A 25,640-nucleotide genomic window follows, 5' to 3' on the forward strand; every position below is an offset into this window, starting at 1 on the left:
ACTTCCCTTGCCTTAGTAATAGAACCTCCGATTTCTAACTGAGCAGGCAGCGACCCAAATGGATACTCTGTTCCTCAGCTTCCCGTGGAACTAAGTGTATTCATGTAATAAATCACGACCCATAGAACACGTATCAAGTACCACGTACGGTTTCCGAGAGTCCGTAAGGAGAGGAAATGACCCCTCCTTGGTCTCGTGACCGTCTTTTTGCCTGACAGGATGAAGATGTGATGTCTGGGTGTTGAGCCCCGTCCCGAGCCAACAAGCGGAACGGACAGGCCGGGGATGGTGAAGCCCCAAGACGGAAGGAACCAGAGTCCCTGACAAGGGCTGTGCCGTGACACCCAGTGCCGCACTGCCCGCTTTGGATTTCTTTTGCACAAAGGGGAGATTTTTCTAATCCTTGTTGGTGAATCGAATCCTCATTATGCCACCAGCTAAGCTGACCCCCGTGGGGCGGCCGGGGAGATGCATGGCTCGGAGACTCTGCTGCAGATCCCGTGGGGAGCCCCAGTCGCCCGAGCTTCAGGTCCGCCACGCAGCTGACAAAGAGGTCGCGCTCCCTCCACGCTGCTCTCAGCGAGTGGCTGGACGGGGAGGGTGTCCTGGGGCTGGGCCGCTTCTGCCCAGGGCGGGACTTGGGGGCAGGAGCTCAGGAGCTCCCTGCCGGCCTGCCACGGCCTTCCCAGAGCTGCCTGGAGACCGAAACTCGTTCCATCCGAGCCGACTCCCCCCCCCTTCCACGTGTGATGGACCCGAACGGCCATGAGTTTCCCCCAATTCACCCGACCCGCCCTGCTCTGTCTCCTTTCCATCCCTCGTGAGCCTCCCCCAGGAACTCTCCGGTGCGTCTCACTCCATCTTGTTTCTTGGGGGCTCACGCGTCCTCCGCGGAAGAGACAGTCTCTCCCGTCTCGGATAAAGAGGCAGAAGACAGCTCAGGCCTCGGACCTAGACTCCTTCCTTCCCGTCAACACATGTCAACCTACTTTGTTTCAGGTTTTCCTCTTGGAACAGAAGATACGACCAAGACTGACGAGCGTCCCTGCCATGACGGAGTTTTGCCTCTTAACTGGATGGACAAACCAATAATCAACAAAGACACCCGCCCCGGGGCAATTTTAGATGGTAATAGGTATAACTAAGAATATAAAACTGAGTGAACGGATAGAAAATACATGGAGGGAAAACATTGCAGATGGAAGAACCATCACGTATGAGGACCTGAAGGTGGGAATAAACTTAGAATGTTCAAGCAGCACAGAGGAGGCCAGTGGAGCCGCGCACGGAGTCGGGGCACGGGAGGAGGGGCTGTGGTGGCCGCTTTATGCAACCTCATCGACTTGGCCGGGCTACAGTCCTCCGTTACTCTCACACAAACCTGGGTGCTGCTGGGAAGGTATTTTGTGGACGTCACTACAGTCTTTAAGCAAGGGAGATCATCTTAGATAGCTTAGGTGGGCCCGGTTTAGTCAGTTAAAGGCCTCAAGAGCAGCGCTGAGGCTTCTCTGAAGCAGCAGAAATCCCACCTGTGGGCCGCAGCTCCCGCTCTGCCACGAGGCCCCCACGGCCCTTCCTAGTAGCCCCTACAGACTCCGGGTTTGCCTCGTCAGCTCCTTCATTATGTAACCCACCCCTCGCAGTAAATCTCACCGCGTAAGTCCCCGCCGGCTGCTTCGGCGTCTCTGGGAAACCCTGCCTGACACAGACAGAATTTTTAAAAATTCACGGAGCCAGGAAGGAGCCAGACTGACGGGTGACGAAGGTCGTGGTAAGAAGCTGGTCTTTCAAGACCCCTGGAGATGCAGGCTGTGAACAGCACAGCTCGAAGAATAACTCCATGAGCATAGCTCTGGCTCTTCTGTGCTCAGTGGATTCCAGGTGGGCAGAAGCAGACGCAAGGGACCGGCCAGGAAGGCGCCGCTGGTGGAGCCGGAATGGCAGCGGCGGGCTCCGAGGGACACGCACACATCCGCACAGACAGACTCGCACACAGATCTGGGGACAGAGCGAACGGACGGGCTGACAGATCTGGGAGCTCGGAAGCCTGAGGGCACGCAAGGGATCACAGATGATCCTGGTTTCCACCTAAGCAATGGGGTCGATGGTGGCGTCCTTTACCCTCCGTGACAACCAAGTGGAGGGCTTGACTCTGTGGGTGAAAAACCGCGGGAATGAAATTAGGGTATGACGACCCTTTCAGCCCGGGAACACGTGGTTCCGCAGGTTCCACTCCAGGTTCCGCAGCCCTTGCCCCGCTTCGGGACTGTTCTTCCACTTGGACAGCACCAAAACGACACCCAGATTTATCCTATTCATGCCCATCTCTCACGTGCGCACTGGGCGAAGTCCCTGTTCTGGACGACACAGTCAAAGCTCGGGCAGAAACGGCTCACGCCGGGCTCCTACCTTCATGGATTTCTTCAGCTGCTTTGCATCAAACACAGCCGGAGGAGTCACGAGGGCCACCATGAGCTGCCTGAAGTGGCCGGAGAGGTCGCCCTTCAAGTCGTCTTTCAGTTCCTACAATAAAGAACCCCACCGAGGAAAGCATGAAATACTTTTCCTTTCTGTTTCTACAAAGTCACGTCACGAAAGATCAGCAAATGCACCAATGCAGACACAACCTGCCAATCCACGGGAATGAACCGAAATGGCGACCTAGCTCCACGGACGGCAGTCTGCGTTCCGGGACGGCTGCCAAGACGTTCTGTCTTACGGGTTTTCTGAAGATCAGAAAGTGGCGGGGGTTACGTAAGCGCCACAGACAGGGGCTGTGCATCACAAACGCATTCCTAGGCCCCAGGTGCTCTCAGTATTTGGCTTGCGGTGGGGGAAGACAACGAGGAAGGGGGCCCTACAATTCACACCCGGCTTCACGAGTAGCTGCTTCTCAGTGACTGCCAGAGAGCCCTGGGGACAAAAGGGAAGGAGAGGACAGCAGCTGTTCGCCTGTCTCTGCTAGGACTGTGGAACCACGAGGCATCAAAGCAGTTTTCTGGCAACACCAACGGGGGAAACCCTAAATGTAATGGGGCCGGCGTTCTTCGTGTCCTCTGGGCCTGTTTTCCCACATAGGTCCAGCCCATCTCCTCCTCTTGAAGGCAGGTTAGATGGTTTTTATTTTCAATATTTAAAGGATGTTAGTGGATTATTGTTTTTCTTGCTTTGGATTATTTTCAGCTGAGACAGAGGCGGGCGGCCTCCCAGACCACGGGGACAACGCGGACACGTACCAACATCCACCGGCCACCAGGGGGACCCAGCGAGGCGGCGGAGGAAGCAAATGGTTGGAGCCCAAGTGTTCCTAATTCTGCGGCATCGCAATCGGCAGCGGCTGTTTCCTCTCTAAATGCTAACCTCTTGCTACCACCTGCCCTCAACGCACGCCGCTACAACCGACTCCCGATTCACCTGTTCTCAATCCTTCTCAGCGTGGGAAACGCGCCCCCTTCACCTCGCCCTCCCCCCATATTCAGAAAATCCTGACAGGCCAACGGACCGTTCGTGTTCCGACACGTGAGCGTGTGGCCTGGTGGAGACACCGGGCAATTCACTGGATTTGACAGGTGTTTCCCGGGCTCCTGCTGTGTGCTCGGCACTTAAGGGCGAGTGGGACACAATGCGCCCTCCTGGCACACCCCTAGGGCACTCCTTCGAAAGCCAGAAATATTCAAAGATAAAATTTCAATATAACTTGTTAAGTATCTGGTAAAGTGTGAAGGTTAAGCATGAAGAAGGGTGTTTCTTAATGGGGTCTGGGAGCTCGGAGGACACAGTCAGAGGTGACGCCCGAGTCGCCCCTGGAGGGTCTCTACGCCTTCTCGGCTCTCACCTGATCTCAAGAGCCTGACTGCCCTCTGTGACCACACGTTTCCCTCCCCGGTTTGTGAGCCACAGAAGCTAAGATACATTTAAAAAAATATAAACTGGTCTTATAGTATTCCCTTGCTTACAGACTTGCAATGATTCTCTTTTGTTCTTAGAATAAAACCCAAACTGTGTACCAGGACCACAAAGCCCAGCGCATTCTCGCCCCTCGAGCCTCATCTCTCCCCGCCGCTCCCCCCATATTGAGAGTCTTTCCGTTTCTGAAATGGTCCCGGTTCGTGCTTGCCTCAGGGCTTTTGCGCGTGCTGTAACTTCTGTCTGAAATGCTCTTCCCCAGAACAAGTAGGGCAGAAGCCTTGGTACGGTTTAGCTGTCGCGGAGAGTAATCGTGGTAAGCCTTCCCCACCCTGCTCCAAGGAGCCATTCCGCAGCCGCTCTCGGCCGGATCTTCCCGTTTCGATTCTTGCAGAACACTTACCGATATCTGAATTTATTGACTTCACAGCTTCCTAATAAAATGGTAGCTCCATGATAAAAAAGAAGGGTCTGATTTTTAGACCAGTGAACCTCCAATGTGTAGGTCGTCTCCTGACACCGTTTATTACTGAACACACACACCGCGTGGAACAAACCACAAATGTCCTGGTACGTTCCTGCGCAGTAAGCTTTCGTGGGCTGAATGAATTAAATCCACAATTACAAAGATATTTTAGAGTTGGAAGAGAAATTAAAGGTGATGTAAGACAGGACCTATCCGATACCGGGTCAGATAACACTTGGCGGGTGGACCACCTTGTGCGTGGCAGCCTCTTCAGCAGCATCCCTGAACGCCACCCACCAGATTCCAGAAACATGCCTCTCTCCCCTCCAGGTGTGATAATGAAAATGTCTCCAGGCATTGCCAGATATCCTTTGGGGAGCAGAATCACTCCAGGTTTAAAGCCGCCGGTCTCAGGCCACCCTCCTTATCCAACAGGTGAAAAAATTAAGGCCCAGAAAGACCAAATAACATGATCAAGGCCATTCAGCCTGTTACGGGCCAGCTAGGACTCGCACGCCAGGCTGCTGCCCGCGTACACACGGTACTTCCTGTTCCATTTGGTCTGAAACAAAAGATCTCTGGTGCAGTCACGTGGGAGCATCCCTGGTCCCCAGGGATCAGCTCTTTGCCGGCTGTCCTGTCAATCATACCTTTCCATACGCCGCCTGGTATTCCCGCACAATCAGCTGCCGCTGTGCGTTCGTCCTTTCTGTCAGAATGTTGATGAGTGCTTTCTCGTCGGTTCCTAAATGAAACGAAAACGATTTCACTCACCATCAACCCAAAGATGCTTAATATCTGTCGTGAGCAAAAGAAAAATGATTAATGGCTTGAAACAAATGCAGAGAGGAAGGCATTCTGATTTCTAATTTCCACGTTCTTACCAGGTTGGAATATTTATTTCTCCGCCAGCTTTTGGAAAAGCAAAGTAATTTTGGAGAGTTTGGTCGGCTGGGGGGAGCAATCATGGTCCACATACCCTCTCTGCACGTCAGACGGGGGGAGCCGCGCAAGCAACGCGGTGCTTCTCACTCTGATGAGCGGCTCTCACCGTGATGAGGCCAGTTACTGTCTCACTGCCTGTTCTCTCCTCGCTCCATACTTGATACCCATTTCTTTTTTCTCTAGAAAAAAGGAACTGACGTGTTCTGAGAACCTGCCGTATTCTAGGCCCCTTTTAGTCACTGTCATAGTTAATATTCACAAAAACTCTGGGCAGTGGGTATGAAGAAGTCGTTCCAAAGATGAAAACACTCATAATTAGAAAAGTTATGTCACGTGCCCAAGTCATGCCGCTTTTAAGTGGTGTCGTAAGAAGGGGAACCCAAATCTCTGACCCCAAGCATTTATTTCCCTCTCTGACCCATATCTCCTTCAGGTACCCCAGACCCGTGTACTTCGGCGCCTGCTGTAGGTATCGGTCGGATGCTGGCCTGCTGGAGGATGCCCTCATGGTCATAGTTTTCTCGGGGATTCCAGTAGGAAGCTAGAGAAGGAAGCTGTGTCTGCCTCCTTTGCAGGAGAGCACTCCCCCTGGGAGTGAGCTGGCGTGTGCCTTGGGCTTGCATGATTAGAATGGTACAGAAGATCGGCAGGAACTCCAGGCTCAAGTTCTCTGTGTTGAGGTGACCCCCACACACGGCTACACGGGCCAGTGGCCCTGGTACATGCTCTACAGCAGGGATGGGCAAAACAAACGGTGTCCTTGGTTAGCCACTGGGCCTCCCAGTGAAAGGTCCTGCAGCCCACCCCCCTGTAACGCTGGTCTTGCATTCTTTCAGAGTGTTAAGTAAGCACAGAGCTAGATCAGAGCCTAGCTGTGTCCCATGAGTCCGATGGTCAGTTTGAACCTCTAATGGCATCTGAGTTGGCACACGACTGAGCACAGCCAAGTGCATAAGTATCTCAGCATCGGATGCTCCGGGTTGAATTTCTTCTCTTTCTTCTCTGCCTCGACTCTCGTTCCGTGTTCGCTCATCCACGACATCACTACGGATGGAGTCATTCAACCAAAACCCTGGCAGTCATCCCACACTCCCTTCTTTTCTTCACCCTACATTGTAGCGACCATCTGCGTCTCTTGAATTTGTCCTCTCCTCTGCCCCTGCGCACACATCACTCTGTATCTAGAAGCTTTGATAGCCTCCTGATGGCCCCCTTACAATTCATACCGTACATGATTGCCTCGGTAAGTTCTTTAAAATGTGCCTGAGCATGTCCGTCCCTTGGGTGAAACCCTAATGGTCTAGATCCTGCCCAGGTCTCTGTTCTCATTTTCTACCCTTTCTCGGCATCTCTATGCCATATGTCCCTAGACTCCAGATCTAACCCCTCCCAGACTCCAGACGTAACCACACCCCCCCCCTCCACCGATGGCTGTGTGAAGCTTGTATACGAGGAGGTTTCACACACACTTGGGACCAGAAGCTAAAACAAGCTGTCTCGTGGTTTCAGAGACGGGCTCTGACACATCCTAATGCAAATACAATGATGACACCTGGTTCAGGACCTAGAACACATCAGTTTTGGTCCTCACAAGCATCTCGGAGTAGGTCTGCAACCCCAAATACAAAAATGCATGAAGAAACGTAACACTTAGAAAAAATAGACAAACAGGGGTGCCTGGGTGGCTCAGGGTTAAGCCTCTGCCTGAGGCTCAGGTCATGATCTCAGGGTCCTGGGATCGAGCCCCACATTGGACTCTCTGCTCAGTGGGGAGCCTGCTTCCTCCTCTCTCTCTGCCTGCCTCTGCCTACTTGTGATCTCTGTCTGTCAAATAAATAAATAACATCTTTTTTTTTTTAAAAAAAAAAAAGAAGAAAAAGACAAGCATTAGAATGGAAGACTATTATTCCATTCGATTTGACATCAACCTCTCATGGAGTAATCTCTCAACATGGAGCATAAATGGGGAAGGCATAGAAATAAATGAAGAAATAATTGCCATTTAAAAGCAGAAAAAAAGAAAAAAGAAACCCAAATGACAGAAACGAGATAATATTACACTGATATAAAAACCCGAAGAGGATATTTCATGGAACTTGACAAACTGACCCTAATATTTGGGTATGGGGGGAAGGGGAAGTGGTCCAAAGGGCCAAGAGAAGCTCTTGTCTTACTCGACACTAATTATAAAATTAGAGGAGTCCTTATGACAAGGTGATACAGGGACCGGGATAGACACACGGACCAATGGAGCGTAACAGAAAGCGGAAACAGAGAGACCTGGAGGATGAAAGTGGCCTTACCACTCAGTGTGCAAAGGGGGTGTTCTTCAGTAAATTGTGCTGGGACTGTCAACTAGCCACATGCGATAAAAACAAAATTAGATGCCTTTAAATAAACTACACAAACATTAATTCCAGGTAGATGGAAAATCCCAAAGTGAACAATAAGACTGTAAAACTCTGGGAAGAAAATACAGGAGAATATCTTTATGAGCTCATTAAAGGAAAAGGCACACGGGAAAAATACTGGTAAACTTGATTTCCTGCTAGTCAAGATTTCTCGGCAATAGAAGTTACTAGAACTGATGTTAAAAGAAAACGACAGAGTAGGAGAAGATATTTTCATGGATTGTCACATTTTTTTACTCTGTATCCAGAATTTATAAAAAAAACACAATGTTGCCAATCATGAAGAAGACAGTCCAACTGAAAAATGGATAAAAGATAAGAAGACATAATTCGTAGAAGCAGCCGATGATCCAGAAAGGAGACTCAGCCGTGTCAGTCCTGGGGGAGGGGGAGGAGAGAGGAAGCAAACACACATACAAGATGAGATACAATTCTAGACCCACTCAGTGGGGAAACCAGAAGAGCGTGACCTTAGCGAGTACCGGAGAGAATGCGGAGCGAGAGAACGTCTCCTGTGCTGCTGGCAGGAATGCTCATTTGCATATTCATTTTAGAAAGCAGTTTGGCAAAATGTCTAGTTCATTTAAAGATGAACATCTCCAACCTTGAATTCCATCCTTGAATGGAAGCAAATGTGCACAAGACGTAAGCAGGGATATCCAACGCAGCAGTTTATACCGGAATAGAAAAGAACTGTAGGCAACGTAAATGTCCCATCAGCACCCCATCTTACAATAATAATTCAATAGACACTATGCAAGTCGTGTTAATGAACTAGAGCTGAACATATCAACACGGTAATTCTCAAAGACGACATGTTAAGGGAGACAAGAAGTTGCTGAAGAGTGCACCTACGACACACAGTATCATCCCGGTTTACACGGCTTGAGGCCATGCAAAACTCGATGCGTGTGCGTATGTAGTTACGGATTTAAAAGTTTCACGGGAATAAACTCTACTCTAGGATGGTGTTTTATCTCTAGAAAATGGGGTGGGAAAGAGATCCAGGAAGAATCAGCAGGAACGGTATCTGTAACGATTTATTACGATGATCACAGTTTTTGGTAGCAGTGATGGTGATGTATTGTTTCACATATCACATATTGTTTCACAGCAAGTAAATATGGTAAATCTTAAGATTTAGTAGAACTGGGCACCCTATGCACTTTTTTCTCACGATTTCAAAATTTTTTATTTTTGGAGGCGGGGCGGAGGGAGAGAAAAAGAGAAAATCTGAAGTGGGCTCCACACCCAGCATGGAGCCTGATGCCGGGCTTGATCTCATGACCCCAAGATCATGACCTGAGTTGAAATCAAGAGTCAGAGGCTTCACCGACTTGGGCCACCCAGGCACCCCATTATTCCACAAGTTTTCAAAAGTCCCTTACGATTTCACTGGTTGAGTAAGCCAAGTTGAGCAAACTGAACCAATGCACTTTTTAAATTGTAACTTTCCTGATTTGCTTCAAGGTGACAAGAACAACCACAGAGTCAAGCTCACCGATTCCTCTGATCGCCTTCCGAATCGCTTCCGCATCCACTGACGGGCTGAAGCCCGGATAATCACGGATTGTCCCTCGGTGTCCCACCTGGAAGGAAATATCTGAAAGTGACACTAGCTCAGAATGACGTCTTTGTTTGCATGCCAAGCATACGCGCATGCGCGTTAGAAGCATAAGGAACCCATAATTCGCAACACCTTCCTTTCCCTGCAGGAGGGGTTCGCCAGACTCTGTCCCCAGACGGGAGAAATATGACGCTGGACGCGTGTGCAGAAAGGGCTCTCTTCTCCCCTGCTGTGTAACAGGTTGGAACTACAAAACATTTATTCTCTAGAGGAATACACTGTGCTAATCCCAGTGACTCCGAAGAATATTTGCTTTGTCTTATCTTATTTTACAGATTTATTTGAGAGAGAGAGCGGGCGCACAAGTAGGGGGAGCAGCAGGCAGAGGGGAAGCAGGCTTCGTGCTGAGCAAGGGGCCCAACGCGGGTCTCGATCCCAGGACCCTGGACCACGACCTGATTCGAAGGCAGATGCTTAACCGACCGAGCCCCCTCAGGCGCCCCAGAATATTCGCTTCAAAGTGGTCTCTGCATAAAAGCAATGAGAAGGTGAGAATTTCCCGTATCCTCTTCGTTTTCAAGCAATAGCGCAAAGCTCCTCCCTGCATCTCACACAGAAGTTTGCAGGCTTCACGGTGCTTTAGTTAGTGCTGACCACTGTCCTTGGGGAAGCCCACACCAAAGGATCCGCAGGTGAAAACCCATTAGGACAGCCTGTTCTCAAGCCTGGTTTGACAGATGTGCGGTTGCGGCTGACAGATGCCCTTCCGGGAGCCGCACCGCCGGAGACCTTCGGGAGCAGAAGGGAAACGGAAGGCGTCACGACACTCATTTTAAACACACACGTGGGGAACACGTCAGTAAGCCGGGAAAAACCACCTTCCCTGCCGAAAGAATAAATTCTCTCAAAACTGCTTACGAGACTACAGAACAGCCACGGAGATGCTGGGACAAATCCGAGGGATCCCGGGTTCACACGGCATTTCCTCACGCGGAAGCCAAGCCCGTGTTCACGGTCATGGTGTTTTCCTCCTAAGCTGACTGTCCTGTCCTGCTGCTGACTAACAGGCTCTGTCGTCTCGTGCTACTATGTCGTTTAGGCTCCCCTGAAGCGTTTAATGTTTCCATGACAGGACATCCTCTCGTCACATGCCAGTGAATGGGAAATTAATGTTATCGTTAAAAAATAGTGACCTGCTAATTCGGTAGATAAGGTGGAACAATTCGCTTCGATACACCCAAACACTGTTCAGTCTTAAAGCATCCAAAACAAAGAGTTTTCCTTCTACCAGCGTGACCGTAACAGGTTAGAAACTAGTTGTGACTGTGTCTGATCTCAAGGCATCCGTAAGAAAGTAGTCGTGTCCACAGATCTTTGGAGAATCCTCTTTCTCTGAGGCTTAATAAACACTTTATGGGTTCCCAGAGTGCAGTGGCTTCATTTCAGGTCTAGCCATCCAGGGACGTCTGTGGCGATCTTACCTGTCCACCGTATGTGTTGGGCCGCGGAAAACTCCCCCGTATCAGAGCATGAGAGCGTTGCAGGCCCAGCCCCGTGAGCGACACTGCATACGTCCTAACAGAACCTGCGTGACAGCCCCGAGGAGTAAGACGCACCCATTTCACATACAAGACTCCGGGGTTTAAGACGATCGGAGAATCTGCTCAACCCACGGAAGCCAGGTTGGCGGCAGCTCTGAACTTGAACGTGGTCATGACCATCCCAGCCCACTCCTGTCCTTCTTGAGACGTACGGTCTCTACCCGGGCCATTCCCTCAAACGCGTGTGACCGGGTCACGCATCAGACATGTTGAACATATTCTTCAGAAATAAAGACTCCAGGGGCTCACGAAAGGGGTTCCATTCTAGCTGTGACCTTTGCACGGCCCTCTGCTATCTACACATCAAAATATGCTGAAATTCCATCGCGCATGATTAGAGAAGGTCGAAATTCCCAGTCCGTTATGTAATGTGCCACCTAGTAAGAACTGAACGGGGAGGAACTCCTTGTTTAATTAAAAGAAAAAAGGCAACACACACACACTCTCACACGCTTGAAAAATGGCACGGAGATTCTGAAGCAGAATCTTGGTGAAGTTTTCCAGGCTGTTTCGGGTATTTCAGGAAGCGGTAGAATTCAGGTGCTAGAGTTGCTTGCCCAGAACATTCAACAATATTTCCGTGACCTTCGAAAAAACATCTTAGAGTACAAGACATTAACTGACTCTGAAACGAGCACATGCCAGGCAGTGAACAAAGTGCTTTACAGACAACTTATTTCAGTCTTAAAATGACCCGAACAGAGTAGATTTCATTATTCCCATTAAAAAAATAGAAGAAACTCGATTTCAGAGAAATGATTTGCTTCACAGAACTCTGCTCCCGAGGACAGCGGAGGACGCGGCACCCGCCAACCCCCCGCTTGTCTCTGAAATGCCCTGTGCCCTCCGGCACGTCACAGAGCCTCCCCGGACTCCAGCTAGTGGTTCTCGGAGCGCGGACTCTGGATCGGCCCCAGCAGCCTCGCCTGGGAACTTGTCAGAGATGCAGATTCTCAGGTCCCACCCAGTCTCACTGAGCCAACAGTTCTGGGGCTACGACTCAGGATCTGTGTTTTAACAAGCCCTCCAGACGATTTTAGGGCTCGACGTTGAGAACCACGGCTCTGTTTCATTCTCAGCTGCCCAGAAGACCAAAGGGAAATGAGTAAACAAGCCACAGATTCTTTCGTGGGAGGTGGAGGAAGAATTTGATGATGACCTCAGCGTTTCAGGAATGCCGGCATTGTTACAGACCTAACGATTCGCATGGCCTGCTAGTGGCAGGGCTTCCTTCCTTACATTTGAACGACTAATCCATGCTTGACTTCGGCTCTTCGCACTAACCCTAACTCCCTAGCAAAATGTCATGCTAGTGTAGGACACCAATACTTGGCAAACTTTTTATATTTCCAAAAACACCACGTCTGATCAGATTTCCATGTGTATCCCTTAAACACTGTACGTTGCTTCCTTTTTTTTCAAACTTGACCTTCAGATGCCCCCAGAGGGACAACGATCCTGAAACCAGCTGGAAAATAAATTAAAGCAAGCACTGTTGAAATAAAGGGAGGAGAGAGACTAACAGGAGCTCTCGACATCAACCACCGTTGCAACTTGGGACGCCTGGGCACCTCCGGCCCGTTGAGCGTCCAACTCTCGGTTGCTGCTCAGCTCATGACCGCAGGGTCCCGAGACGGAGCCTTGCATGGGGCGCCCTGCTCAGCACGGAGTCTGGTTGGGATCCGTTCCCTCCCTCCCCTTCTGCTACTCCCCCTGCTCTAAACAAACAAACAAACAAACAAACAAACAATAAATCTTAAAAAAAAAAAAATGGTTGGACTTACCGTGTGCCAAGTCGCGCTAAGCACGCTTCCTGCATTAGTTCATTCAATCCTCACCACAAACTTATGAGGCAGATGTAACACATCCTATTTATAGGTAGTGATAAGAACTGATGCTGAAGTAACTTGCCGAGTCCACACGGCCAGCAAGTGGTCAGTCTCATCAGCCTCTGCTTCTGATCACGAAGCTGCCTCGCATCTGAACCATCTTCATGTCAAAACTTTTCTCTGATCTTCATTTTTTAAGGATTTTATTTATTTGAGAGAGAGAGAGAGAGAGAGAGAGAGAAAGAGCGACAGAGAGCATGAGTGGGAAGAAGAGGGAGAGGCAGGCTCCCCGCTCACGACCAGGGAGCCCCAGGATCCCAGGACCCCGGGATCATGACCAGAGCCGAAGACAGACGTCAACCAGCTGAGCCTCCCAGGCGCTCCTTTTCCTCTGACCTTCTAGAACTCTCCTCCAGAGATCATCAGAGCACCTGATGCCTTAAGCCATTGGTGTGGCCAGCGGGCGGCTGGGAGCTGTCCGCTGCCACCGCCCTAAGAGAGGCCTTGACCATGAAGGCTGATTGTACCCATTTCTCCATGCAAAGTGCACTGGCTTTTCGAGAAGTCAAACATTCACATTCAGAAGAACGAATGAAAGAGAAGGCGCCAGTCCTGTTGACATGAAACTAGTTCAAGCCGAACGCTTCCGAGCCGGCAGGGCTGCCGCTGTGGGTACAGCTTGAGGCTGAGGGAACGTGCGGTCAGGCGTCACTTCGCGCAGTCCTACGGAGGACACGTCTAAACGTTAAGCTTCCAAATCCATGCCTCATAGCAACCTCCAGCACTCGGGAACTCCTGAAGCGCGGGGGAGAAATGGTAGCTCTCTGGTCCACGTCCAAACGGTCTGCTGGGTCTCGAGGGCTTACGACAGAAGCAAAGTAGACTCGAACAAACAAACAAACAATCACGGCTTAGAAGATGTGAGACTTCTCATTCCATTTTTCTAGTAAAACATGGTTTTCCAAACCAAAGAAAGCTTATTGTAAAAGGCCCTGATGGAACACGGTCACGGGAGGCGAGTGTTCGGGGTTGAGTTGTGTCCCTCCAAAAAGATACGAGGTGGGCCCAGCCCGCAGTGCTGCACGCTGCGACCTTCCTCGGGTAGAAGTTCATGGACATGTACTTAATGAAGCGGAGGTCAGACCAGACGGAGTGGGCCCCAAATCCAGCATGACATCTGTCCTCAGGAGACAGCCAGGTGACAACGGAGTCACAGGAAGGGATGTGACCATGAAGGCAAAGACCGAGGCCACACAGCTGCGAGCCAAGGAACCCGGGATACTTGCAGCAAGCCACCCGGAGCTGGGAGCGGCGAGGAAGGACCCCCTGACGGGTGGGGGAACAGGGTTGGGAGCCTCCCGTGCCCGATGGCAGGGAGAGGGGGAGCAACGTCATGGCTTCCTCTGAAGTGCTTCCAAGGGGCTCAGAGACAATGTACGCGTTTCTTCTTGTCTTGCTCAAGTGAGAAAAGATCCGTACTTGCCTCCTGTTCTTTTCTAGATAAACTGATTTCATCAGGGAGCCTCAGAGCAAGGGCACCGGGGTGTGTAACAGAGCGGGGTGTTGGGCTGGAGTAGGAGGTCAGTGTGATTCAGAGGTTAGGGAAGCTGCTTGGGTCGGGCTTTCCATGAAACGCAGATCACAGTCAGAAGAAACCCTGACCTCTCGGAAGCCTGTGCCACGGTCAACCCGGCCCGACTCCTGCCTTCTGTCGGCTCCTGGCCCCGTCCCTGGGGCTTCTCGCCGCCCCGCCTGCGTTTCCCTCCTTCGCCCGCCCAGCCCCTCGCCCGGCCTCGGTAACACGGGTGCTTCTAAATCGGAAACTCTCTTTTCTTTCCTCTCACGAGAACACCCGTCACATTCGTCAGCCCAGCCCAGGCTTCTACTCCGAACACTGGTCTTGTATCCTCAGTGTCTGCTTTTGTCTCACGTACCTGTTATTTCCTCCCAAGCTGACTTCCTCCCCGCTGTAACAATTCCATATTTACTTGTGCTTTACCCCTATCTGCCCATTTAATCCTCAAAACCCACCCTCTGAGGCCGGTACTGTTCTGACCCCCACTTCGGGGGGAGAAGACACAGAGAGGTCCAAGGTGACGTGACTCGCCTGCGGCACAGCCGGGATTCGAACCCAGGCAATCCGGCTGGTCTCCGAGCTCGTCCCCAGTGTCCCTTCTTCCTCTGAATGGCACCAGCTCCACAAACTGGGAGTCTCCTTTGATGCATCTCTCCCTGCGCACTCGGTCCATCAGCAATCTCGAAAGGTAATCTCCGGGGCACTTCTCCCCATCTTCTTGGCCCCTGCTGCTGTCCAAGTCGCCCTCCCCATTCCCCTGGACACGGACACCTGCAGCGGTCTCCTTTCCTTCCGGCGTCCGCCGCCCACCACCTCCCACACGGCAGCCACAGGGCTGTGGCACTGGTCTGCACAGCCCTGGCCCTGCGTGGCTGGGCTCAGCCTCCCTCTTCGCCCTCACCCGCCGCCACCCTCCCCTTCGACCCCCACACTTCAGCTCTCTGACAGCCTAGCTGCTGTACGTGGGGTTCTTCCTCCTCCTAATGCCTTTGTTCGTGCTGTTCCCTCTGTCTGGAACGTTCTCCTACCTTCGCGCCTCTGCTTCAAGGCCCTCTTCTCTGACAAGCCAGCCTGGCCACTGCACTCGAGCGGGGCCTCTCCTGTCGGTCCATCTCAGCCAGCCTTCCCCTGGGGGCATCAGCGCTGGTATCACCTCCCACTGTTCGTGTCTGTGTCTCCAGCTCCTCCGACACAAAACTCCAGGGGCGGAGAGACCTTGTGCTTTACTCACGATGGTAGGTCCAGCTCCAGCCCGGGACGTCTCTTCAGACAGGGCCTTAATCAGGAACTGTGAATGAGTTTGCTGGAAGAAAATGGAAGAAGGACAATGACACCCCAAGGGGTGGAATTTTTCCAAAGTCAACATAAGCCAACAGGCTGCTTGATGAACTTGCTCCCTTCAAACATCAACAGTCCAGAAATCAAAGGGACCGTTGTATCCTGGCAGGTGTGGAAGAGGCTGGAAACAGTTCGGTGGCCACGTTCAGCCCCGCAGGCGCTTACAGGTCTTTCAAAGCTGGTTCCAGAAGCTGGGGCAGAAGACTGGGGAGTCGGGAATGTTCCCAGGGATTCCTTCCGTCTGTCTTCCTGTCTCTCCAAGCACCCGGGGGTTCGGTGGCAAAGGCAGCAAACCTAACCACCGACTGGGTCTGAGACACTGGTCCCCCAAGAAAGTCTTTATCAACACAAACTTCTTTCTCAGAGTAAGTTTCATTATTTATTTGAAGCATATCATAAATAATTTAGAATTCATCTTCTTTTGAGCTATTTAGCACCGGTATCTGAAGATTACATTTTTCCTCCACAATCCAAGTCAGGTTTAGCTTAGCCAAGAGTTCTTGGCCAAACTCTCTTCTTGGCCAAGAGCCACAAGGAGCTGAAGACCAGAGTGTCTATACCGGCCACATCCACAGTTGGAGAAGTCCACGTCCAGCGTCCAGGACGACACCTCTGTCCAAGGGACCTGCTCTCGAACTGCGGAAGATGGAGAGAGTGTGGCTCGCTGAGCTGGGGAATCTGGCGCCATCCACGCCTTCAGAAGTGGGTACTTGGCTAGAAAACGGCGCTGGTTTGGCAGGATGTTGGGACTACAGCGGTGACACCCACTCTCCTCCACGTCCCTTCCAGGGGAATGGAAATCCAGCCACGAGGGATGGAGACGAGGGACGTCTGCTGTTTGTAATATCACAGAAAGAACATTTCTCGCACCCTTGGCTGCGGTCATGAATGCCCACACGATAGGATGGCAATGTGCATTGTTTTATGACCTTTGTGTAAGTGTGTGTTTGGGAAGTGACAAGCTTAACAAGAAGTTGCTAAGAATTCTTCCGAATGTAAAGTAAATTTACATAATGGGAACTCCTTGCAGAGTTTATACAAAGGCTACTGGAACTAAACATTCTCTGTGGTCCTTGGAGGATCCTGAAGCGTAATACCTCCCCGAATCTCCCTGTCTCCCTCCATCACCCCATGGGCGTGTCCCTACCGCTCTTCCAAAACACCTTGCCTCGGGCTGCACCTGCTGTGCCCTCTGCCTGGATGCTCCTCCCCAAGGCATTCTCCCAGCTCACCACCCCCTCCAATGTCTGAGCAGAAAATCACACTCCCGCCACTATCATTACCTACTTCTGCTTTTCCCCCAGCGTACTTGAACCTGATGTTATGTATTATACATTTATTCCTTTGTTTGTTAGCCATCTCTGCTAATAAATTCAAATTTCTCTTTCTCTTTATTTCCAGAGCCCAAAACAGGGTATGCCACATAGCAGATCTTAGTAAATATTTGTTGAATGACTAAGTGGTAAAGAAATGTTTTCTTATTCTGAGTCTTGCTTTCTTTAACAATTCTCAAATGCCACTACCAGACTTTCCAGAGCTCCCTGCCACACCTCAGAGATCTGAGTAATGCATTCTTCAAACCTTTCGTAAATGCTGTTCAGATGGGGCTGTCGCTACCTCTATTTAAACATGTCTCCAGAACCTAAGTGAAGTATTTAAACACAAATTCAAACACAAATGATTACAAATGAAAGGAGCAAAGACGTGATCATGGAGGAAGGGGCAGACCTGAGAATTTTCTGCCCTTTTGACTCACTCTCTTATTTGGTGTGAGACCTCTACATCTGTACTAATCTCACTGGTCCCCATTCTAAAATGCACGTTTTCCAACTGCTCTGCATTCACCAAAACACAGGCATTCAAGAGAATCAAATTATACCTTCTCCCCTTCACGTTCCTTGCTCTCCATCTAAAACTTTTTCTTTTCCTATTTGCCTCTGACTCACCAGGCTTCTTCAATAGTTACTCATGAGATTTGGCAAATTCACTTTTTAGTATGATTAAATGTGAACAAGGGTCCCCACGCCTCCGTGGTGAGTTGGGGTCATGGAGTGGCAAAGGACAGGTCTTTAATGCTTGGTCTCTTCTTCCCTGGGAAGCCTCTTTCTTCTCAGACTGTAGACAGTTTCTTTCTAGACTCTGTCCCGAAATAAAGCTCTAATGTTTTGATTTGAAATCCAGGTCTTCCCTGATTTTCATTCACTTCCTGCAGAGGGCCACTTTTGCAGCTGCCGACATTTATCTAAATATGCTTCGGGGGGTGCCTGCGTGTCTCAGGTGGTTAAGCCACTGCCTTCGGCTCAGGTCATGGTCCCAGAGTCCTGGGATCGAGTCCCATATCAGGCTTCCCCTGCTCTGCGGGGAACCTATTCTCCCTCTCCCTTTACCTCTCCCCCTGCTTGTGCTCTCTGTCAAATAAGTAAATAAAATCTTTAAAAAAAATAAATAAATGCACACACTTTGGGGAGCATGGCTTAAAACATACACCAGACCGGAATCTGCATCACGCTGAAGAGCACCTAATCAGGCTTGATGTCCGTTCTCCTTGGGATATGAAAATTCTAGCTCAGGGAAAGCAGTTATGGAGCCGGACCCTCCAGCCCTGAGACATAGCAGGCGGGGAGACCGGAGGAGAAGTTCAACACGACCACATGCGTGTAACACAGGTGCTCCTCCCACATGCTTTAGATTTGCATGGTTGGGAAAAGCAAACACACCAGGAAAGAAAGGGCTAATGGATGTTCCCACCAAAACAAGACGTATGAACTGGACAGAGCCCTCACCAACTTCTGTACCCAGGACCAGCAGCATCCTATGCCCAGGGCTGGGGTCATCCATGGAACAGAATGGAAAGGCATTGTCTTCCCAAATTCTCTCTCCCAAGGGCACACCACACCTTTCCTGGGAGGCCAACCGCTGATGCCACGACTCTGTCTCACACAGCAGAAATGGGACCAGTGTGTCCTCATGGGTCAAACTACACGGGTCTTGTTCCCAGGAAAGAGAGGAAGGGTCAGGCGGGGAAGGAAAGGTATGCTTTCTTTTTCATCAAGAACACATGTTCAGGGACTAATTTTTCCTATTAGCAAGTTTCCACCCCAGATGAGCCTTCCCCAACCTTTCCACTCTCAAGAATCCCTTTAAGTATTTCTTCTCCATGGACCCCATGTTTTGAGTGATTCTATCTGCTAATCTCTATTTATTACAAAGCATTACTCACTGTCCCGTGTTACTTATGATTTAAGGCAGGAACTTCGAAGCAGAGGTTCTCATCAGCACAAGGTAACCAATGCCTGAGAGTTACTTTAATTTTAAAATAAAAAAATAAAGGAATATGATATTTTGGAAATTCTGTGCAGCCCCAACCTGAGTTATATATGCATGGTACAATAAGGAATATGGTCTTTGTCCTGGGTTCCTGGCAGAGAGCATCCAAACCATTGGAATTTCCTGATAGGAGTGTCTTTATTATGCCATCAAGGTGACTCATGGTGGACCTCTAGGTAGGTATAGGAGGGGGATGGTTGGCAGTTTGGGTGGGGAAGGAGACTGGAGATTGAGCTCAGTCCTCTGGCCAGTGATTTAATCAGTCAGGCCTGTGTAAGGAAATCCCAGTACAAACTCTGGACAGAGGCTTGGAGCTGCTTCCTGGCTGGTGGACAGATGATGTGCATGGACGGTGACTCGTCCTGACTCCATGGGGACAGGACCCTTCCAGGCCTTGCTCTACGTGTAAGCCGGCTTTATAATAAAACAGTAACCATAAGTACAGTACTTTCAGCGAATTTTCTGAGTTGTTCTAGACAATTACCAAACACAAGAGGGTCATGGAAATCCCCAGCTACATAGGTCGGAAGAACAGGAGGCTCAGAGACTCGCTGCTGAATAGAAGTGAGGGCCGAGCTCTTAAACCTGGAGACCTGAACTCCGAGCAGCTGGTGCCGCACTGTAGGGCGGCACACTTGCTCGGACTGGGAGCAGAGCAGCCCATGTCGCTAAGCATATGTAAGTATCCAAACCCACACAATCCACAGCACCAAGAGTGAACTGCAGGGTAAACTGTGGGCTCTGGTGATTATGATGAGTTAGTGCAGGTTCATTTGTTGCAAGAAATGGACCACTCTGGCAGCGGATGCTGATAATGGGGGACCCCGGGCACGTGTCTAGACCCTACACATGTGTCTACAGGAAATCTCTGTATCTTTGCTTTTTGGTTTTGCTGGGAACCTAAAACTGCTCTTAAAAAAATGCTGAAAATTAAAAAAAAAAAATACTGAAAATAGGAGGGGTCAGTAAGAATCTATGTGGAGAAAACCCATCTGTGTCCAGATAGCTCAGAGACAATCCCTCCAATGGGGAGGAGGGTGCTGCTGATTTGTAATACAATCAGGCCCAGCAGACAGGCAGAAACTCCTTTACTAAAATGGGTGCAGGGATATTAACTGGCAAGGAATATGTTTTTTTTAGAAAATAATATACTGAAATGATAATGATTACAACTAACGGTCACTCAGAGCTTACCACGTGCCAGGCACGGTTAATGCATTTTACGAGAACTAGGTTAATTCTCGCAAGCACTGAACGATGCCAGTACTACTGTCCTTCCGTTTTACAGGTGAGGTAGCGGAGACGACAGCAGAGGACACAGGTCGCACTCAAGAGCCCGCCTCTGAACCAGTTAGAGAGTTATGAACAGCAGACCACGGGCCGTGGCTGGGCCATCTTCCTTCTGCCCCAGGAGCGCCCACTGTACCAGGCACTTGCTGCCTTACTTGTTTGACTACCCTGTTGAGGAACTCCTTCCAGACACAGTCCGTAGGCATCCTGTTTATGTGGTTGTATTTTTGCAAAATGGCTTTATCCCTAGGTTCCAGATTGGCTCTCTGGTCCCCTTCCTCATTTTTAAAGTCGGGCGTGGAGTGGGGAAGGGAAAATGTATAGCAAGTTAGGAAGTTATAACAGTTCGTAATGATTACGGTGATTATGGGGTTAGAAAAAACTTAGGAAGATAATAAAAATATGAAGCTGAGGATTCAAACAAATGGTCAAAGGAAGTTAGGAGCTGACCACGGAGCAAAGAGCCCAGAACGTTTGCTTGAGAAAGTCAGCTCTGTGGAAGGCACATCCGGAAAGACACTGCTGTGGTATCTTAATGAAGGGTCACGTTCCTGCTCTTTCCGTCTCCAGCTGCCCCGGTGAGACGAACCGTCCCCACGACTGTCTACCTGCAGTGGACGGTCGTCCTGAACTGCCCCAGCTTCCCGATCACAGGAGCAGACAGGCAGACAGCACCGAGCCCAGGAACCCGAAGGCTCGCAACTCCTTCCGCTACAATCAGCGGATTCAGCATTAAGACTGGGGGTGTGGAGCCCATGGTCAGTGACAAAGGTCTAGTGGTGCTTGGGAAGCAGAGATCCGGCCACACAAAGCTTGCCACTTCCTACGTGCGACCACCATTAACAAGAACGCCCGGGCCACCGTCGGCGCATCAGGCACACGATCCCCGAGAACGAGTCCGGCCCACATCTCCGCGTGACGGCCGCTGGCACAGCCCGAGCCATCCTGCTCAGCCAGAAGCCTGTGATGGGGGAAGAGCCTGTGGGCCCACCCCACCAAGAGCTCCGGAGCACCTGCCGGCCACCTCCAAAGCAACGAAGATATCAACCACACACACAGGTCAGTTTCCCAAGACGTTCTAATTTGTAGGTCTCACCAGTGCCGGCTGTGGACTTAAAAGCAACCCAAAGGGACCCTGGGTCTGAAGGGAGCAAACTTCTCATCAGGGGTTAAATAGGAGAACACAGGCCTGAACAGAGATAAGCAATGTTTCCAAACAAAGGAAACAGTAACGCAATGTGGATTGTTGACCCATCTGAAACAATGGGAGGTTGCACCGCACTTAGATCAAGACCTAGAAAACCAGCAGTCCTTTCATCCACAAGGAAACACACCACAACGGCAGCCAGACTCTTCTCTCTGGATCCTATCACTCTGATAAGCTCCTCATCCGTGAGTAACCACGAGCTGATCTGCGGTTTTGGAGAAAAGCATGGACTGGATCACTTATTTGTGTTCAGGTATACATGTGATTTTGTGTGTAAGAGGGAAAAAGAAAGCAGTAAAACTTAGTGATAAGAACAACTACAGAAATCGCCAGGTTGTTTTTTTTTTTTAATTGTAAAAAAGAAAGCATAACATAAAGTTTACCACATTAACCACTTTTAAGTGTACAACAGTTCAGTAGTGGTGAGGATATCCACAGTATTGTGAAACAGACCTCCGGAAGTTTTTCATTGTGTAGAACTGAAATTCTATACCCGTTAAGCAACACATCCCCCTCCTCAGCCCCTGGCCACCACAACTCTGTTTTTGGTCTCTATGAATCTGACTACTTTAGATGCCTCGTATAAACGGAATCATAGTATTTTGTCTCTTCATGTCTTTTACTGGTTTATTTCACTTAGCATAATGTTCTCAAGGTTCATTCACGTTGTAGCATGTGCCAGAATTCTCTTCCCTTTTAAGGTTGAATAATACTCCGTTGTATGTCTGTTCGGTGGCCCCACCCGCATCCATTGTGGATGCTTCCCAAGACCCCACGGAAACTGCAGATAGGACTGAATCTTATATACACTGTTTTTTTCTTAAACATGCACAGCCACCATCAAGTTTAATTCATAAACTAGACACAGAGGAAGAGTAATGACTTTGAAGGCATCAGCCGGCCAACTAAGTGGAGAGCCTGACCAACCAACCCCATGTCGATCTCCTAATGGACAAGGCCTAGAGGGAGACTTTGAACACCAGCATTTTGGAGAGATCCTTTTTCCCTCCATCTGACTCTACAAAGTATCCATAATAGCAGCGGGAATTTTAGACCTGGAAGGGGGACAGCTTGCCCTCCTGGTCAGTGGTAAGGGGATAAGGGCCAAGCAAACCTCCCATAAGCACCACCCATACCCAGGGCTGGTGTATCTCCATACAAGCTATTCTTCAAGCCTTTCTGTCCCTCACTTGAGAAATATAATGTATGTTCATCACTAACAAAAAAATTAGAGCACAGAAGGTGATGCACTAAAAAGCAAATGTGCCCTTGCTCACAGGTCTGCCTTTCCAGAGAGTTTTCATGTAATATAGTCTTTATGCATATATTTTTTCTTTTCTTTTTACTTTCTTTCAAACAGAACCATGGGGTGCCTGGGTGGCTCAGTCTATTGAGCATCTGACTTGGGGTCAGGTCATGATCCTGGGGTCCTGGGATCAAGCCCCACGTCAGGCCCCTGCTCAGCGGGGAGCCTGCTTCTCCCTCTGCTCTGCCCTTCCTACAGCTCGTGTGGGCTCGTGCTCTCTCTCTCAAGGGAATGAAGAGAAATCCTTAAAAATATTTAAAAAATAAACACACTCATTTTCCACACTATTCTATAACTTTATTTTTTCACTAATTAATATCTTTGGACATTTTCCTATTATCAATATATAGAGAACTGACCACCTTTTCCCCCATACTTTTTAACGATCGCATCAAAATGACCGTAAGTTAGGGACGCCTGGGTGGCACAGTCGGCTGAGCACCCGACTCTTGGTTTTGGCTCAAGTTGTGATCTCAGGGTCCTGAGATTGAGCCTGGTTTGGGGCTTCATGCTCGGCACAGAGTTTGCTTGGGACTCTCTCTCCCTCTGCCTTCCTCCTCAAACAAACAAATAAATAGATAGATCTTTTAAAAATAGCTGTAGGTTACAAATGAGTAATTTAATAATTTTATACACCCTTAATAATTTTATACACATTTTATAAATGGTGGCCATTTATGCTGTCTGCATATTTCCATTAATACAAATGAGGGTCATTAGGTCTGTATTATTTCAGCCTTATGCAAGAACATCAGTAAGATAAATGCCCAGAAGTGGAAAAACTGGCTAAAGGCGGTGTGCGTTTAAACATCGATTGTCCCCAAAGTGCCATCCAGTAGTCTCCCACGATCAGAGTAGGAGAGTACATGTCTTGCCCACAGACTCTGCAATACTGGTCTTATTATAGGTTTTTTCACCCCTACCAATTTTCTGGTAGACATGGTTTCTCACTGTGTTATTTACATTTCTTTCTTTCCTAGTGAGAGCATCTTTTCATATGTCCGTGGGACATTTGTAATTCTTTTCATGTGCTATTCACGCTCTGACAAATTTTTCCATCAAGTTTTTTTAATTGATTTATTCAGGTCATTTTCACATTATGAAAATGTGTTTTTTGTCTGGTGTGCTCCAAATATTTTTCCCCTGTGGGTTGTCTTCTGACTCTACTAATAGTGGCATTTGCTGTTACAAATCAGAAGTTTATATGCAGTTAAGTAGATCAATGTTTTTCTTTTAGGCTTTTGGTTTGGAATTATAGTTGCAAATGCCTTTTCTACTTCACGATTATTATTTTTCTTTAAGATTTTTATTTATTTTACAGATAGAGAGAAATCACAAGTAGGCAGAGAGGCAGGCAGAGAGGGAGAGAGGAGGAAGCAGGCTCCCCGCGGAGCAGAGAGCCCGATGTGGGGTTCGATCCCAGGACCCTGGGATCATGACCTGAGCCGAAGGCAGAGGCTTTAACCCACTGAGCCACTCAGACACCCCTACTTCACGATTATTTTTAACATTCACCCATATTTTGTGTCTTTCACTTCAGTACTTTATCCATCTGAAATGCATTTTAAGCTAAGAAGGGGGAGGGAATACAGAATTACTTTTTTCCCAAATGGCTTGAAATTTTCCTAACATTATTTGTTGAATAAGCCAACATTTTCCTGATATGAAATGTTATCCTTATCATATAATAACTCCCAAACTAAATTAATTTACTCTGTCGTTAACCTCTACTTTGGTGTCATCACGGATTATTTCAGCTATGTACCTCTACAATACATGTTTGTATTTTATTCTTCTTAGACATCCCTTTGCTTTTTTGGCATGTTATTTTTTCCAATGAACATTATAAACTTTCAAAGATTTGTTTTTCATATTTTGACTTTTGGCATTTTAATTTGACTAAGGTAAGTTACGGTATTGTGAAGGCTTGAGTGTTACTTACCCAGACAGAAGCCATGATCCCACCTTTGCTTGACTTGAGATCACACGAACCTATTTAAAGAAAACAATTACTAAACAGAATAAATGTGGGATTCAGAATACCATAATCTCAGAATAACCCTAATCTCTAATCCAAAGAAAGAGAAGTCAACACCCAAAGAGAAACCATCTCAGTAAGGCCCATGTGTCTCCAGCCTCAAGGGCCCTCTGCGCTACACGAACATTTACGAGCACCTGCTACCGACAAGGACAGACTGTGTGGGACTGGGAAGGGGTCAAAACAAGGGGGAAAAAATCTCCATACTTAAAGGGTTTACAAATCTGTTTCCTGGAAAACAAATTCTTCATTCATTTAAAAGTCCAATAGAAGGATGCCTGGGTGGCTCAGTGGATTAAAGCCTTTGCCTTCGGCTCAGGTTGTGATTCCAGGGTCCTGGGATAGAGCCCCACATCAGGCTCTCTGCTGGCCAGGAAGCCTGCTTCCCCCTCTCTCTCTGCCTGCCTCTCTGCCTACTTGTGATCTCTGTCAAATAAATAAATAAAATTTTTAATAATAAAAAAGTCTAACAGAACTATGTTGATTACTGAGTTCTCTTTTAAGCAGGATAGATACCATCCTGGGGAACAACAACAGAAACAGAAATTGTCTCCTCTGAACCCATCCCGAAATAAATTTGAGCTGGCTTCAGTTGGATTCTTTGTGTTTGACTGTGATATCTCCATTTACATTTTACAAGGCTCCCAGCCTACGGACTGTTGTAAACAGACATGCCTGCTCTTTGAGGAGGCAGTCCAGTTCCTGGTAGGGCCCAGAGGTAAAAAGGGCAATTCTTTGGTGGAGCTCTATTGGGAAGCCAGGCACTTTTCCTATGTAGACATTATTCAAACACGCTGGCGTTATCTCCAGGGTCGATTTAGAAATGCCAAGTT

General features: G+C 49.0%; 1 protein-coding gene and 1 pseudogene across 1 annotated transcript in view; one reads left to right on the forward strand and one right to left on the reverse strand.

Annotated features, from left to right (window-relative positions):
* ANXA3 (annexin A3) overlaps positions 1–25,640 on the reverse strand; it is a 48,006-nt gene that overhangs the window by 20,305 nt on the left and 2,061 nt on the right. The window contains exons 2-5 of the mRNA XM_044224397.1: positions 24,712–24,761; positions 9,230–9,317; positions 5,023–5,117; positions 2,410–2,523 (exon numbers count right to left, since the gene is read on the reverse strand). Of these exons, the coding sequence (XP_044080332.1) occupies positions 2,410–2,523; positions 5,023–5,117; positions 9,230–9,317; positions 24,712–24,726 (312 nt within the window). The 5' untranslated portion in view covers positions 24,727–24,761. The remainder of the gene's footprint in view (positions 1–2,409; positions 2,524–5,022; positions 5,118–9,229; positions 9,318–24,711; positions 24,762–25,640) is intronic.
* LOC122889632 lies at positions 13,956–21,345 on the forward strand (annotated as a pseudogene).

This window comes from Neovison vison, chromosome 11 (genome assembly GCF_020171115.1).
Source record: "Neovison vison isolate M4711 chromosome 11, ASM_NN_V1, whole genome shotgun sequence".
Classification (NCBI taxonomy): Eukaryota; Metazoa; Chordata; class Mammalia; order Carnivora; family Mustelidae; genus Neogale; species Neogale vison.